At 34.6% G+C, this 13,637-nt stretch overlaps 3 protein-coding genes across 5 annotated transcripts; all 3 read right to left on the bottom strand.

The window, feature by feature from the left end:
• Positions 1 to 281: 281 nt before the first annotated feature.
• On the bottom strand, positions 282 to 1,294 carry LOC148783945 (RING-H2 finger protein ATL13-like). Its single transcript, XM_088847985.1, has 2 exons — positions 704 to 1,294; positions 282 to 656 (listed from the first exon to the last, which is right to left on the bottom strand). The coding sequence occupies exons 1-2, from the start codon at positions 1,166 to 1,168 to the stop codon at positions 399 to 401; spliced, it is 723 nt and encodes a 240-aa protein (XP_088704111.1). The 5' UTR covers positions 1,169 to 1,294; the 3' UTR covers positions 282 to 398.
• Positions 1,295 to 4,890: 3,596 nt separating this feature from the next.
• Positions 4,891 to 9,684, bottom strand: LOC148783944 (uncharacterized). Of its 3 annotated transcripts, none has more exons than XM_088847908.1 (4): positions 6,204 to 9,208; positions 5,984 to 6,111; positions 5,822 to 5,897; positions 4,891 to 5,688 (listed from the first exon to the last, which is right to left on the bottom strand). In XM_088847908.1, exons 1-4 carry the CDS (start codon positions 6,361 to 6,363, stop codon positions 5,639 to 5,641), a joined length of 414 nt encoding a protein of 137 aa, XP_088704034.1. In that variant the 5' UTR covers positions 6,364 to 9,208; the 3' UTR covers positions 4,891 to 5,638. The 3 variants fall into 3 exon arrangements, 1 of the variants encoding a protein (XP_088704034.1); XR_016041411.1 differs by having other exon boundaries at positions 5,597 to 5,688; positions 6,204 to 9,684; XR_016041410.1 differs by having other exon boundaries at positions 4,891 to 5,897; positions 6,204 to 9,684.
• Positions 9,685 to 10,702: 1,018 nt separating this feature from the next.
• LOC18440768 (FCS-Like Zinc finger 13) lies at positions 10,703 to 13,227 on the bottom strand. The gene is made up of 2 exons (XM_006850906.4): positions 12,528 to 13,227; positions 10,703 to 11,087 (listed from the first exon to the last, which is right to left on the bottom strand). Exons 1-2 carry the CDS (start codon positions 13,124 to 13,126, stop codon positions 10,928 to 10,930), a joined length of 759 nt encoding a protein of 252 aa, XP_006850969.1. The 5' UTR covers positions 13,127 to 13,227; the 3' UTR covers positions 10,703 to 10,927.
• Positions 13,228 to 13,637: the final 410 nt, after the last annotated feature.

Below are 13,637 nucleotides of genomic sequence, written 5' to 3'. Positions count from 1 at the left end.
TACTATTGGAAGTACAAACCATCCATAAAGTTCGTAAGGGAAAGAGAGACAAACATAACAAAGAATGAGAAAGAGAGTAAGATAGCTAGGTTGTGGGATAGCGCGAGAGATCTATATATTGTTTACAACCTATTGAGGTTATACACAAATTTCATTTCGAAGCTGTACAAAAAAATTATTTGAAACATCAATTTGCAAAATGAAAAGCTATACAAAAATTCCATTTTTAAAACTATTCAACATACATTTGAAACTATACAAAATTATACTTGTAACATGAGTTTACAACATATGGAAGCTGTACAAAAATGTCATTTCATAACTCCTTCCCAAGACATGGTCTCTCCATTCCAAAAGAATCTCCTCTTTCTCCTCCCCTAACCCTTTGCTCAGTCTCTCTATACCCCAATTTCCACTTTGCTCTTGAAACCCCTGATCACCTCCGCTCTCACCGCTTCCTTTAAACCATTCTCCATCTCTCTAGAAACCCCAATTTCGTCCCCGAAAGAATGAATAAAAACTCCATGGAAATCAGAGGAGATGCTCCCCCTAAAAAGTGGGCATGTAGAGCGAGACAGTAACCATGTATCGATGCAATCGAGATGGAAAGCATGGCTACAATTTCTGAGCAATAGAAGCTTATCTTCGCTCCGGAACTCGCAAAGCTTATCTTTGCTCCGGAACTCGCATCAGCACACTGCACAATCAAATGGGGGCTCTGTTCGCATAAGCACACTGAACAATCGAATGGGGGCTCTGTTTCTGAACCCATTATTGCTTTATAAATGAAAATTGGTAAAGCATCAATGAAAGCTTGATCAACACCTGAATCATGGAGATTAAAGAGTTGTTGCAATTGACCTTGAAAAGTATTTGCAGAGTCTGAGAGCTCTGGTTCTCTCGGGGATGGAGATTGAGGCCTAAGAAGAAATCGAACGAGGAGGTGGAGCAAGCCAGAGATGAAGAAAACCACAGCTAAAATGATTATAATGAAGAGAACATCAGGGCTTATTTTGTTGGTTGATGTTTCGTTTTGGAAGTTATAAGGAGATGGGTTCAACTGGTTTTGGTGGAGGAAGCCATTAAAGACCTCTGGTTGAGGAGGTGGGCTAGGAGGGATGAAGCTTGAGATTAAGCTTCGCTTGCTTTCTGAGAAAACCCAACTCATTTCTCTGCGAAAATTTCACCATTGTTTCAGATATTTCTTGGATAATCAACCATTAATTGAGCGCCCCAAGTTGTTATATAAAACTTGCCAGTTTTTCTCCTCAAAAATTCGATATTTTCGCTCCTAGGATCAGAGATTCCTGTGCAACCATACCCAATTCATTTCTCTGCAAAAAGGTGAGACTGGTCCTTTCTGTTCAAAGCTTCCCGTCCAAATCCGTCATTAATGAAGCTTTGAGTTGTTCTTACAAAACTCAACGCAATTCTCTGCAAAAGAGTAAGATTAGTCCGCTCTGTTCAGAGATTCCTCCGCAAATCTGCCATTAACAGAGCTTAGCTTCTCCGCAATGCAGGCCTTGCCTATGTTTCAGTGCTTCATCTGAATATCCGCCATTACATAAGGCTTCTTTTAATGAAGCTCAGGGCTGTACTTTACGGGGAGTTCCTTTTGCAAATTTCACCATTAATGGAGATTCAAAGCTGTTATTGCAAAGGAAAAAGAGATAAAACCTATAAATCGAAGTCCAAGCAAACAAAAAAACAAAAAGAGGAAGAATTTTTTAGTGGAATAGACCATTTTGCCTGTGTTTCACCCTTCTTCTCCCGTGCTTTCTCTCTCTAAACCTAAAAATGGTTGCTATCTCTCACTTTCTCTTGGCCATTTCAAATGGCTTACAGGTTGAGCCGGTGCCCCCGATTTTGCGACAACTTGAGGCAACGAATTTCAACCCTCCATTTTAAATCAATGGCTAAAAAAAAAAAAGATAGAACTTCCATGCTACACGACAAATAGAAAAAGCTTTCTAAGCTTCTCTTGAAACATAGAAGTTCTATCCTCTCTCGTATCTAATCGTCTATTTTGAATGGAGGGTCAAGATTGCCCCAATCACAATGTCACGTCTCTATATTATTTTATTTTTAATTCTTTTTTTATAAACTATTTTGGTACCAAATTTTGAACATCCATTCCTCTATTCAACTCGCATTAGCAAAACATATAAAAAAAATATTTTCAATAAAATAAAATGACCAAAATACCTTTGAAATTTTCAAGGGATATTTTGATCATTATATTTTATCGAAAAATTATTTATAATAATTTTTATAGGTGTACCCCAATGAGAAGATGACACGTATCAAATTTCATATTCATACAACTTTTATAAAAAAAAAACCAAAAATAAAATACTTTAAAACATCGGATCTAAGATCAAACGGTGAATGGCTCTCTTGATCAAAATTGAACGGCTGGATGGTAAGTTGATGATAGAACTTCTATGCTGTAAGAGAAGCATAAAAACCTTTCCCACCAAACATAACTCCAGATATTATTCAAGCTTTCAAATTTTTGTAGCGGATTCAAAGAAATAAAGAAGGTATTTTGCATAGTCGTATATAGTTGCGACCCAAATATTAGAGGGAATTCAATTTCAGCACTTATTATGCAAATTTTTCATTTTGACCTCGATCACTATGAATATGATCAAAATGAACAATCTATTTCAAGCCTTAAAATAAAGTTCCATTCTGCAGTGTTGTGTGATGACATGCAAACTGTTGCTCCTTATTGTGGAACCTAGTGCGAGCTTAAAAAATGGTGCATAACTAGTTGATTTATAAAACATACAAAAATAATCCGTAATCGAAAAAAAATATGGCAAGATGGATCCAAGTTTTTTCTTCAAATTGTCTCGCAGGTTTATGGGGAAGATTTCAGATTGATTTCTCTTGTGAGATTTTGGATGTGATTAGATAATATGAAAAACGTTAAGTAAAGGAAAAAGGTTTGATAGGGCTTCAGCCCTATCAAATTAATTAAATCCTTACTTCATAACTCATTGGAAATTGCAAGTCAAGCATTGAAAAACTTTTACATCCATCATCTCGACTTCAACATTTTGGTTGCAAAAAGAAGAAGAAGAGGATTTCAAGCATTAAAAGTAGCGTAAATTGTAACAAATTATCTAGACCATCCATTTCACTTTAAAAAGTAAATATTCACAGATCCACAAGATCTATACTACTTTGTTAGTTTCAAATTTTATTATCGTTTTGAAGATTGATTTTAGAGCCATCATAGAGATTTCCATCGCCACAAATACTTTCTGGATAGGATCTTAGGTGAGGTTATAATTTATTTCATAAAGCCTAGGCCTTATAGACCTTATCATATACTCAACACTACGAAAAATCACAACTTTAAAAAAAAAAAAAAAAAAAAAAAAAACTTATTAAAGAGTTTTGCCACGTAACTAAGCCGCTAGTGCTGGGTCGGAAAAAAAAGTCTCGCCCAATGATTTTACACTGTGGGAGCAAATTTTCAAGCTAGGGATAGTTTTAAGATCTCAAATTTTCGGAATGATTCGTGTCCCGAAGACGTAATCCAGGAAAAATAATAAATCAAATATACTCTCTATGAACCTAAAAAAGTAAATTCCCGAATTTGAACAAACACCATCTAATTTTTGGAAAGAAAGATCTAAGTCTCAAATGTCCTAAAATCCCATTTGTATTTTTGAAAACAATCATCAGACGATATTTAAATAGATCCCCCAAAAAATCTTTCCAATTTCATTTTTTACCCAAGGGAGCAAATAAACAGTTTGCTCCCCCGCCAGTATAGTATACCAAAACCTATCCAAGAGTCTACCATTTTGTTTCATTTTTATTAAAAATGATAATAATGATAATTATTATTATTGGGAGAGAATAGGAGATTTATTAAAGGTAATATTTTTTATTCGCTTCTTGATTTGCTAAACCCACTCTCCCAGTTTTAAGCATATAATACTACTACCAAACACAATGTGCAAGACATGTTTAAATCGTCATTAACAAGACAATTAAATTGTAAATAAAAGCAGCAACTTGCATTTTTTAACTAATTAAATCTCATCGTTTTCTATTGCAATCGTTGTCTTATGGGGAAAAGGGCATAATGACATGTGGGGACAACAGTTTCTCCACAAAGTTTATAAAATAAAGAGAATATTAATTAGTGGACTAATTAATTAATTGCAACTTTTTGGGGTAGGTTAGCTGCGGCATTTGGAGTTTCGGACACAATAAAAATGCTAAGAAAAGAGGAAAATATCATTAAATGGCTCAACGTTATGTTTGCCTCGCCATGATTTATTTTTTAGTTTAAATTATTCTTGTTCAAGGTTAAGAACCTTGGATAATCAAGTAATTTATCTCACACTTAAAATGGCTCGAGCCAAATTACAAAATTACACTGTTGTTCAAGTTGGAAACATATAAATGCCAAATGATGAGAGCACTATTGATTTCATATTCACAGTCCGTAATAATTATAGATGTTTTAGTCATTTAATAGTTTCAATTCCCAACCTTGAATAACCAGTAGTAATACCTATCATAATGTGTATTGAGTCAATGAAGTGGACGAGGTTACCATCATACTCTTAATCAATGGTTTAAAAAACGGATCGGTGACCCGGATCTGGCTCCCAAAAAACCGATTCGGATCGGCGAATCGGCGATCTGGATCGGGAATCGGGTGAATCGGTCAGAATAAAGCTTCAAAAAAATCCGAAAAAATTATTAAAATTCATTATAAATATTGTTTTTTAAGAATTCAATAAGAAATGAGGGTACTCCATTAAGAATTTTCATGTTTTTGAATGAATATACGAATATAGATATGTTCTTTCCCTGCATGAACCGCCATTCAGCATTTAATTTACATCACACAAAAGGATAAACATAGAATTATCATGGAATAAGTATATCAATATACATGGACTACAATAAAGCATAAAATTAGTAACATACGATCTAAAAATAAAATGATAGACGACGTTGTTGTTCTTCTTGGTCACGCTGGTGCCATTGATTGAATTCGTTTGACAATTCATTGATTCGATCTAAAAACGAATCATCGATATTAGCGGGCGTCTGACTATTCCCAAATCCCTGAGTGTTAGTGTTTTGTTGTGTTCCCAATCCAAAATCCCCGAAGCTTGTCCATCCTTCATGCTCACCTGCACTGTCGTGCTCATCCCTACACTGTTGCTGTTGGGACTCGATATGTGAATAATATGGCTGGGATAGGGTGGCCTCAGAATCATCATCTCTCTCATTTTCTCTTAGACCCCCTTCCCACTCTCCCTCATTAGGTGCAATATCACCGACATATTGTGGATACATTGGCTGGCTGCTTCCTCTTTCATGCTGCTCATCACTTTCTTCAATATCTTCATCACCGATAGCCTCAAGGAACGCTCTCTTGTGCAACACTGGCTCCTCCTCTTCTACTACCCATTGGTCTGCTGTGTCTGTGATAAATATTGTGTCTAAGTCTATCGGCCCATAGTCTTCAAGCTTCCTTCTTATTTGTCGCTCTCTGAGGTTTAAATTATAATGAACGTAGACTAGTTTATGAAGCTTCTTAGAAACGAGTCGATTCCTCCTAGTGGTGTGCAACCATTGGAACGTATTCCAGTTGCGCTCACAGCCAGTAGCAGAACATGTCTGGGAGAGCACCTTGATTGCTATCCTCTTTAGGTGAGGTGCATCAGTACCATATATCTCCCACCATTCAGTTGGATTAAAATGTAAAAAGCATTGTAAGGGCAAGAACAATTCATAAGATTAAATATATGAATAAACAAAATATTAGCGAGGGGATAACCTGGATCCATCATAGTTCGAGAATTTCTGGCAAGTCTAGTTCCGAAGGATCCTATAGCATCCCTATACATAGCAAGCTAAAACAAATATATTACGTTTTAGTGCATTATTCCTCACAAATATAACAACTCAATGAAGTTCTTACCCAAACATTAAATAATACCTCTTGTATTGCTGCTACTTGGTTTCGATGGCTTCTCTCCAACCTTGCAATAATGTATCTGACCCCTTCCATAATCTTGTGGGGTTGTTCAGGTGTCAAATAGAAAAATTTTGAGTTGAAGTAGTAACCTAAAAAATATATAGGTAGAAAAATGTCATTTACAATTTCATAAAAAAATGATTTAAACTGAAACATTGTAATGATATAAATATATATTTACCAGCATAATGAATTAGACGTCCAAATTTGGTGTTCCACCTCTTTTCTATAATCTCGATCACTTTGCTAGCAAAATTACACTTCTCCCCAATAACTGATTTCGCCCTCTCAATACCTTCATAAAGGATACCCATGGTAGCTTTCTTGTCAGCATCCACCATTCTTAACACCGTGACCAAAGGGGCAGTGGCCTCTACAACCTGGAATATCGAGACCAGAACAGCCTATTTTAGATTATGTTGTCCACTTTTATACCGGTACTGGACTTCGAGAGACGGTCATTTAACCACTCTTCACAAGTAAACAATCTCCTTAATGCACCTTCAGATTGTCGAATGGAGTCCACAGCTAAGTAATCGGTCGCAAAGCGGGTTATGGCATGCCTGATTATCTCTTTTTTCTTAGAGTGTTCTCTAAACAGAAATAATATTTTAGAGTGGTTGTATATAAATCTCGACACCAACCTTGCTTCATCTAGAGTCTCCTTCACAATTTTGATCTCACCGATTTCCTCTAACATAAGATCGATGCTGTGCAGCACACGGGGTCCATACTAGATGCTTCCTCTTATCCATCAACTTGCTGCCCGCAGAAACACATGCACGCGCATTGTCCGTAATAAACTGGACTACATGCTTATCTCCCACCTCCTCCACTATTTGATCATATAGTCGTACGTAGAAGTTTGCATCCTTCTTCGTCCCTGATATGTCTTTGCTAGACAAAAAAGCTGTACCTTTTGGGGAACAGGTTAAGAAGTTTAAAAACTCATTTTTGCTAACTTTATTCAACCAACCATCACTCATGAGAGTAATTCCTGTCCTTGGCCAACTCTGTTTATATTCTTCAATCCACGTTTTAACTTCCTCTACCTCTTCATCTAATATTGGCCCATTGAGCTCATATGCCGTCGGGGGTTTTACCCCTGGCCCGACTCTCTGGATTGCACTAATCATAGGTGGAAAATATGGGCTATTGGCTGCATCAAAGGGAATCCCTTTATCGTAGAACCATTTACCAACATATCTCCCTAACATGTTTCTTGTACCTTTAATCATGCCTTTTAGGGTCATCTGTTGTGACTTAGGCTTTGAGAGAAATGGGTCTTTACGACCATGACCTGCAATACTGACACTCCTAGGTAACTTAGAAACAATTTCTTCAACAACTGATTCTCCTTGATACATATTGCCACCAACCCCTCCATACATATTTGAGCTGGGCCCACCATACATGCTCGAGCTGGGCCCGCCATGCATATCTGAACTAGGCCCACCATGCATATCGGAGCTAGGCCCACCATGCATGTCTGAGCTAGACCCACCGGGCATTTTAAACCCACGTTCCCTTTGATATTGTTCATGTAAACTCAATCTTATGACCATGTCCAGCTCATTATTATATTGCTCTTCTAGGTCATAATTATGTTGCTCTTCTGTATCATTCCTGCTTGATAGTGTATATAAACTAGCTATCTCCTCATTCATCCTATGTTTGGCAATTTTTTTACCTTTGCTAGCATTAAGAATTGCCACCATCTGTTTTTTTACATTACTAGGGACACTAGTGCATGTAGAAACTTCTCCCTTAACCCCTGCCAAGTGTTGCTTGAACCTATGTACCCCACTACTTATCACTCTTTGACAGTAATTACAAATAATTTTGTCTTTCTTGTTGGGATCAAGTCTGACCCCATGTTGCCATGCAGGGTCTTCTGTAGATCTTGACATGATTCAACTGTTTTAAGATGTAACAAGTTTAAATTAACCTGACAGTTCAAAAAGAAAAATAATCACCATGTGTAGTGATAATATGTTGCGGTAGTTCATGTAGTCATATTCGTTGTTATTTGTTATTGCAAAATACCTTTTTTGACAATAATATTTTCGTACATATCAATTACAAACATTTAGAATAATACAAAATGCAAACTCCAAACATGGCTAAAACTCAATTATCAAGAACATACATTTTTTGCATTAAAAAATTAATAATAAAAACAATTCTTCAAAGAGCCGGCTAACATCAGTCATTCCAACTAAAAAATCCATGAACAACAGATAAAAAAAATACAGTTTTGTATTAAAAATATAATAACATGCATTTTTTTGCATAAATAATCCATCAACATACATTTTTTTCAACAAAAACTTTAACAATAAAAATTTAAAATATGGTTTAATACCTCATGATAATTAAAACCTTGTCACGATTTTCACATCTTTTCCGAAAATCATCATTTTCCAAAAATTCAATCATGGAAAAAAAAAAAAAAAAATTACAGCAAACTCAAACAATAAAAATTAAAAATTGGGCTTAATACATCATGATAATCAAAACTTTATCACGATTTTTACATCTTTTCGGAAAATCATCATTTTTCAAAAAATTCGATCATGGATAAAAAGAAATAAAAAAGAAAAGTACAGCAAATTTTCAAAAAATTCGATCATGGATTAAAAAAAAAATTAACAAATTTTCAAAAAGTTCGATCATGGATTAAAAAAAAAAAATCACAAATTTTCTAAAAATTCGATCATGGATTACAAAAAAAAATTCGATCATGGATTAAAAAAAAAAATCACAAATTTTCAAAAAATTCAATCATGGATTACAAAAAATTCGATCATGGATTACAAAAAATTCGATCATGGATTACAAAAAATTCGATCATGGATTACAAAAAATTCGATCATGGATTACAAAAAATTCGATCATGGATTACAAAAAATTCGATCATGGATTACATAAAATTCGATCATGGATTACATAAAATTCGATCATGGATTATTAAAAAAAAAAAACAACATAAAAAATCAAAAAATTCGATCGTGGATTACAAGAACAGAAAAAAATAATTCGATCATGGATTACAAAAAATTCATTCATGGGTTACAAAAAAAAAAAAAAAACAAAAAATTCGATCATGGATTACAAGTAAAAAAAACAAACATTTCGATCATGGATTACAAAAAAGTCGATCATGGATTACAGAAAATTCTATCATGGATTACAAAAAATTCGATCATGGATTATATAAAATTCGATCATGGATTACAAAAAAAAAAATTTGATCGTGGATTACAAAAAAAGAAAAAAACAATTACATCATGGATAACAAAAAATTCAATCATGGATTACAAAAAACTCTATCATGGGTTACATAAAAAACAAAAAACAAAAAATTCGATCATGGATTACAAAAAAAAACAAACATTTCGATCATGGATTACAAAACATTCGATCATGGATTACAAAAAATTCTATCATGGGTTACAAAAAAAAAAAAAAAATTATGTTCTTCACAGAGTCGTTTTATATAAGCAATTTTAACTCAAAAATTCACCTCTAAGTGAATAAATTACATCCAATTGAGTATATTTTCTGATAAACAACAATATAAGGAATCAAAACCCTAAATTTTTAACATATTATTTCTAATATATCATGAAAACAAAATCAAAAGGCGGAAAAAAAAAAAAAAAACAGCGAAATTTTGGTTCCGCAGACATTTCAGTGTTCATCTTAAATTTCTTGCTGTAATTGACCAGATTACGTAAAATTGAAAATTTTAAATCATACTAGACACAATAAAGATTAAAAACGATAATTATTGAACTCATTATGTTCAAAATATGCCGTGAAATAAATCAAATGACGAAAAAAAAAAAAACCCAAACTTTTTACCTGATTTTGTAAACCGAAGCCTTCAATCTCCAAAAAACTCAGTTTTTCTCAACGATTATCACAAATTAGTAACAAAAGGTTTTGATTCACAACTTTAAGATCAAAATGCCTACAAATTTTGAAAGATTCATGCCCTATTTGGCATGAAACTTTCAGAAAAGGCGGAAACCCTAAACACCAAATTTTTCGTGATCCAAAAACAACAAATTTTTCCACATTTAATCCTTGAAAAAGCTGAATAAAGCTATTTACAGCTTGCGAATCAGATCACATGCAAAAAAAAACAAAAAAAATGATAAAAAAATGACAAATTTCAAAAAATCCCGTAAAAAACAATGTTCAACCCGTATTCTTCACGGACTCGCCGATTCCGCATAGTGAATCGACGAGTCACTGTACGAAATTATTCGGTTCTCTCTCGAACCGGACGATTTCTGATTGTTTAATCGATCCGATCCCTTTTCACGATTTCCGCGATGAATTGGACGAATCCAGTTCGACTCGACGTTTTTTAAAACGCTGCTCTTAATTAAGGTTCCCTACCTCTAATAAGGGTAATTTGTAAAACTCTCAAAGTTATTTTTAGGCGGTACGAATAAAGAAGGAAAAATGACATCTTTCTATGCCATTTGATGATACGCCTTACTTTGATTGTTTAGGGCCTCAGACTTATACAATCGGCACCCAATATGGAATGAAACTAAAAAATAACTCTTCAACGGAAAATAGGATCTTTTGTGCTTAATGACTTTGTAATATTGTTTGAGCCATCAAATGATATATTGCCCAAAATAAAAAAAGACTTCATTTTCCTTTTCTCCAATTTCTTTGTATTGGAATAAAATATATAAGAGTCTGATGCAATTTCTCTGGATTTCTATAATTCTTGTGCCGGTGATATCCGTTATTCGGGTACCAAAATAATACAATTTTTTTTTTTTTTTTTAATATTGTCATCATAATCCTCTAATTTCTCTCTATATCTCTTTCTTTTCCCTTGAAGTTACCCTAGAGGGTGAATTTATTTACTAGTCTTATTTAGGCAGCTGCAACACCAGCATAGAAAAGCTTCGGAGCTGAGCATGGAGAATCAGAGGCATCTAAAGGCTTCAAGGCTTCAGACCCACACTTTTCTTTGAGCTCATCACTTAGTATTTGTTGGCATCTACACTCAACACTGCAAAATGCCTTGTCACCCCTGCAAAACAACCACTAAATTTAGTCCACAAATAAAACCCAGCTAAATTTACTGAAGAAAACTGTCTAAAAAAATTAATAAAGTTGATAACATTTGTACAAAAAATAAAAAAAAATATCTAAAAAAAGGCTCATCTGTTTTAAATACCCCTATATTTAGTCTGTAATGAAACCCCAAATATTTTTAGAGAAGAAACCAAAAAGAGGAGTTACCACGCATTACAATTAACATTCATTTGCTAAAATTTCAGCTATTTTTAAAGAAGAAGTTGCTGTAAAAAGGTTTCCTGATTCAGAGATCAGTCCTTTAAATAGATGAACTAATTTGAGGTTTTCCCAGATTAGAAGACAATGAAAGTTTTATATCCTTCCCCCCCCCCCCCCCCCCCCCTTCCACCCCCTCTCTTTCTCTAACCAAGAACGTAACCAACTTTAATTTAAAAAAAGAAAAAGAAAACAAATCTGATATACATGTTACCGATTTCCTCTATACAAAAACTGTCCCCAAATTTGGATATATCAAATCTGCTCAATATAGAAAGAAAGCCCTCAAATTCATTAAAAGTTTGGATCCAATCCCCAAAAAAATCCTAATTTATAGTTTTCTATAAATTCTTCTTGATGGATAAGATTTCAAAGATCACAAACCATTAAAAGAAGATTTAAGAAGATATACTGAGATAGCCTGAAAATTACCAGCCAAAAAATGTTATGTAGTACTCACAACTCTAAAAATAATATTTTTAAAGCAGATAATACAACCAAGAATTAAATTGAACGAAACACGAGATTCGCAAATTAAATTCTAAGCGGATGAATTCATCAAAGCCTCGAAGGTTTGGATTTATGGTGTTCTTGTTCTGGAAGTCCTTAACGAAAAGAAAAAATAAATAAATAAATAAAAGAGAAAAAAGAAAAACAAAAATCCCGAAGTGCAAAAACCGATAAGGAAAATTTTCTTTACTCCAAAATTTATTCAAGAGGGAAATTAAAAATGAACCAAAATTGGAGATGAGCTAAAAACTTTTATTGTGGTAGGACTACTGATTCTGTTACAATTACAGAGTTGAAGACGATAGAAAACAAATTCAGGCCAACTTTTAGGAAAGGACCAAATTTGAAGAGAAAGGGCTGAAATTTCTGAATTTTGTACATTCAGAGAGAATTCTCCATGTTCATCGTTAAAGAATTTGATACATATTGATCCACTGATAAACAAATGGTATTAAAAAGCAGAGAGAGAGAGATAGAGGTGATCATCTAAAATCAAAACAAAACCTACCAAAATCTCACCCAAAAAAGAAAAACGCAGAACGCTAAAAGACCCGAGAATCGTGTTCTTCTCGGATAATTGCACAAAACCCAAAAAAATAAAATAAAAAGAAATAAATTAAAATAATATCATTTAAATAAGAGGTTTCAGAGGTGGAGAATTGAGTACCTGTACATGTATATATCGCGGCCATGGAGTTTCTTCCTACAAAGATAGCAGAACTTTAAAAAATCCAAAGCTTCATACGCGTGCTTCTTCGGTGATTCAAAGAAAAACCCACAATTTCCACAATTCTTCTCTGCAATTTCACAGCGCTTCTCGTCGAAATACTCTCTCTTCCTTATCGAATTCGGTCCATGATGGGAAATCACACAAGTATAACTCTCCGATAACTCTGTTTGGCGGGTTCCTCTAAATTTAGCAGAGATTTTAGCAGGGCCAATTGGAATTGGCTGAGACATCGGAGAAGTTGTCGGTCTATTAATGGCGTTGGCCATTAAAGTGGGTTTCAAGGAGAGAGAGTCCTGGTTTTGATAGGGCTTGTTCATGGCTGCTACTATGCCAAGCCCGACTCCCTCTAATTTTGGCGATCTTCCATTGATGGAGGAGCTTCTGATCTCTAATGGAGAGGTGGGGCTATTGGAGCCATCAGGCTCTGTGAAAGAGAAGAATAAAGGGATCTTGATAGTGGGTATCTCTGCTAAGTCTAGCATGAGGCTAATAATGGAGGTGTTCTTTTGGATTGCTCTTGATCTCTTGCCAAGCATCTCTCTGTGTTTAGAGGATGCCCACTTGATTTACAGGATTTTGCAGAGAGAGAGAGAGAGAGAGATAGAGAGAGAGAGAGGCTCTTGAGGCCACCTTCCCTGTGAAGTTTTGTGGTTGGGGAGGGGCAAATATAAGTTCACGGCAAGGGAGGGGGGGGGGGGGGGGGGGAAATATAAGTTCACAGCAAGTCATTAAAATTGTGGAAATGGACAACTTTTTCTTTCGTTTTTATCTTTTTAGAGAGAGATGAGAGAGAGAAGGGGCGCCTGTTGCTCGAGGAAAAGAGATAGAGAGGTATTTAAAAAAAAAGGACCCGGTTTTTATGCGGCCATGCCGGCATATGTAGAAGTGAGGGCCGATTAATAAATTTATTTTTGAGATGGATTTTTTTATTTAATTTTTAAGAACATGTAATCTCTAACATAGATCATGAAAATGAAAAAATAAATAAATTTTAGAAATTAGAAATAATAATTCTAGTAAAAAACATTTGGACCGTTAATTCAAATT

This window comes from Amborella trichopoda, chromosome 1 (assembly GCF_054954075.1).
Source record: "Amborella trichopoda isolate Santa Cruz 75 chromosome 1, AtrichopodaSantaCruz75HAP2 v2.0, whole genome shotgun sequence".
Taxonomy (NCBI): Eukaryota; Viridiplantae; Streptophyta; class Magnoliopsida; order Amborellales; family Amborellaceae; genus Amborella; species Amborella trichopoda.
The sequence above is the reverse complement of the archived record's forward strand: the minus strand, read 5'-3'. Positions and strand labels throughout refer to the sequence as shown.